We start from the raw sequence: 1,965 nt of genomic DNA, 5'->3' as shown, positions 1-1,965 counted from the left end.
TGACTCTTAACTTTTATAAAGAATATCTCTTTGGATTTGAGACTTTAGTCTTTGCAACTTTACAGATCTTCTTTATGCACCAAGAGCTTGTAACACTCCAAAGAGAAAGGAAAAATTTAAATCGCATCATATGCGATTTTAACAACAACATCTTAGCACAAGATCGACCATGCCACTTAGAAGCTAACTTAGCAACAACATCTCAGCACAAATTCGTTGCCTTGAAGAGAACCTTTTAATCTTTCCATGAGAAGGAGGGATCTGCAAGTTGGCGCCTTTCAGATCCAACGTTTTGATTGGCTGATGCTGTCAGAGGTGTGATATGAGGTCTATTTGTATAGCTTAAAGTCCACGTTCAGAACAATGCCTTTAAAGTGTTTCCTATGCATTATTAATTTTCCAAACCAATTCCAGATTAAGCTACACGTGCTGAAAATATGAAGACCAAACATTAATGGGTAATACTGAGCATTGACACCTGCATTTACAGTATATTCCTTAATAGGGAATATTGCATACCTTGTTGTATCACACACAGCACTCATTAAGTATATACAGTTCTGTAAATAACTTAGCAACAACATCTTAGCACAAGGTCGACCGCACCACTTAGAACCTAACTTAGCAACAACATCTTAGCACAAGGTCGACCACACCACCACATAAAACCTAACTTAGCAACAACATCTTAGCACAAGGTCGACTGCACCACTTAGAACCTAACTTAGCAACAACATCTTTGAGACTTTAGTCTTTGCAACTTTACAGATCTTCTTTATGCACCAAGAGCTTGTAACACTCCAAAGAGAAAGGAAAAATTGAAATCGCATCATACGACCCTTTTAACAACATCATCTTAGCACAAGATCGACCACACCACTTAGAAGCTAACTTAGCAACAACATCTTAGCACAAATTCGTTATCTTGAAGAGAACCTTTTAATCTTTCCATGAGAAGGAGGGATCTGCAAGTTGGCGCCTTTCAGATCCAACGTTTTGATTGGCTGATGCTGTCAGAGGTGTGATATGAGGTCTATTTGCATAGCTTAAAGTCCACGTTCAGAACAATGCCTTTAAAGTGTTTCCTATGCATTATTCACTTTACAAACCAATTCCAGATTAAGCTACACGTGCTGAAAATATGAAGACCAAACATTAATGGGTAATACTGAGCATTGACACCTGCATTTACAGTATATTCCTTAATAGGGAATATTGCATACCTTGTTGTATCACACACAGCACTCATTAAGTATATACAGTTCTGTAAATTGACACAAGGGAGGTTTGGTCAATTTTGTGTGAATGCATGTGAAGATGTGTTTTTCCTTTGTGGCTTTGGCCTCCTGTGAGGGGGATTTACGATCATTCACACTTTGATAAGAGTGAGGGAGAACAAAGCAGTTCCTGAGCGGGGGTTACTGTAGGTTCATTTTAACCCCCCTCTCAACAACAGGTAGTGTCATTCCTTTGTTGTCCACAGAGCCTGATCACATCAAAATATAACTTTCCACACATTGTGTGGAAAGGAGTTTTGCCATCTTGACCGCTGTTCACTACAACACTTATTAGCTGTACAGCACACATTATGTGCTTTTTATTGAAACAAATCCTTCTGTGTTTCAGAGACATTCTGCCCACTAAAGCACCCACCGAAGAGCTCATTGAAACAGAGGAACCTCTGGAAGATTATGAAGATGTTTATAATGAGCAAAACATAGAACCAATCACTGAACCCAGTCAACCTGATGACACTGAACGATTTACAGGAGAGCACAAAGAGGACCATACCGAGCCCCCGAAGACTAAAGGTGGTGAATCCAAATTTTACTGCCCAATTAAATCCCTCATATAGCTGCTCTACCATTTTTTAAGTTGCATATATCTCTGACGCAGTACTGTGGATGTACCCTCACTCATATTAAAAATGCACAAGCTGTTTTTATACCGTTTCTCTGACAGAGA

General features: G+C 39.2%; 1 protein-coding gene across 1 annotated transcript in view; it reads left to right on the top strand.

Moving 5' to 3' along the window:
• Nucleotides 1–1,855, top strand: part of LOC107679139 (collagen alpha-6(VI) chain-like) — a 49,030-nt gene extending 47,175 nt beyond the window's left edge. Inside the window, exon 32 of the mRNA XM_016474598.1 lies at nt 1,627–1,855. Coding sequence (XP_016330084.1) covers nt 1,627–1,855 — 229 coding nt within the window. The remainder of the gene's footprint in view (nt 1–1,626) is intronic.
• Nucleotides 1,856–1,965: the final 110 nt, after the last annotated feature.

This window comes from Sinocyclocheilus anshuiensis, unplaced genomic scaffold (assembly GCF_001515605.1).
Source record: "Sinocyclocheilus anshuiensis isolate Anshui unplaced genomic scaffold, SAMN03320099.WGS_v1.1 scaffold300, whole genome shotgun sequence".
Taxonomy (NCBI): Eukaryota; Metazoa; Chordata; class Actinopteri; order Cypriniformes; family Cyprinidae; genus Sinocyclocheilus; species Sinocyclocheilus anshuiensis.
Note: the sequence above shows the minus strand (reverse complement) of the source record. Positions and strands in the feature narration are given on the sequence as shown.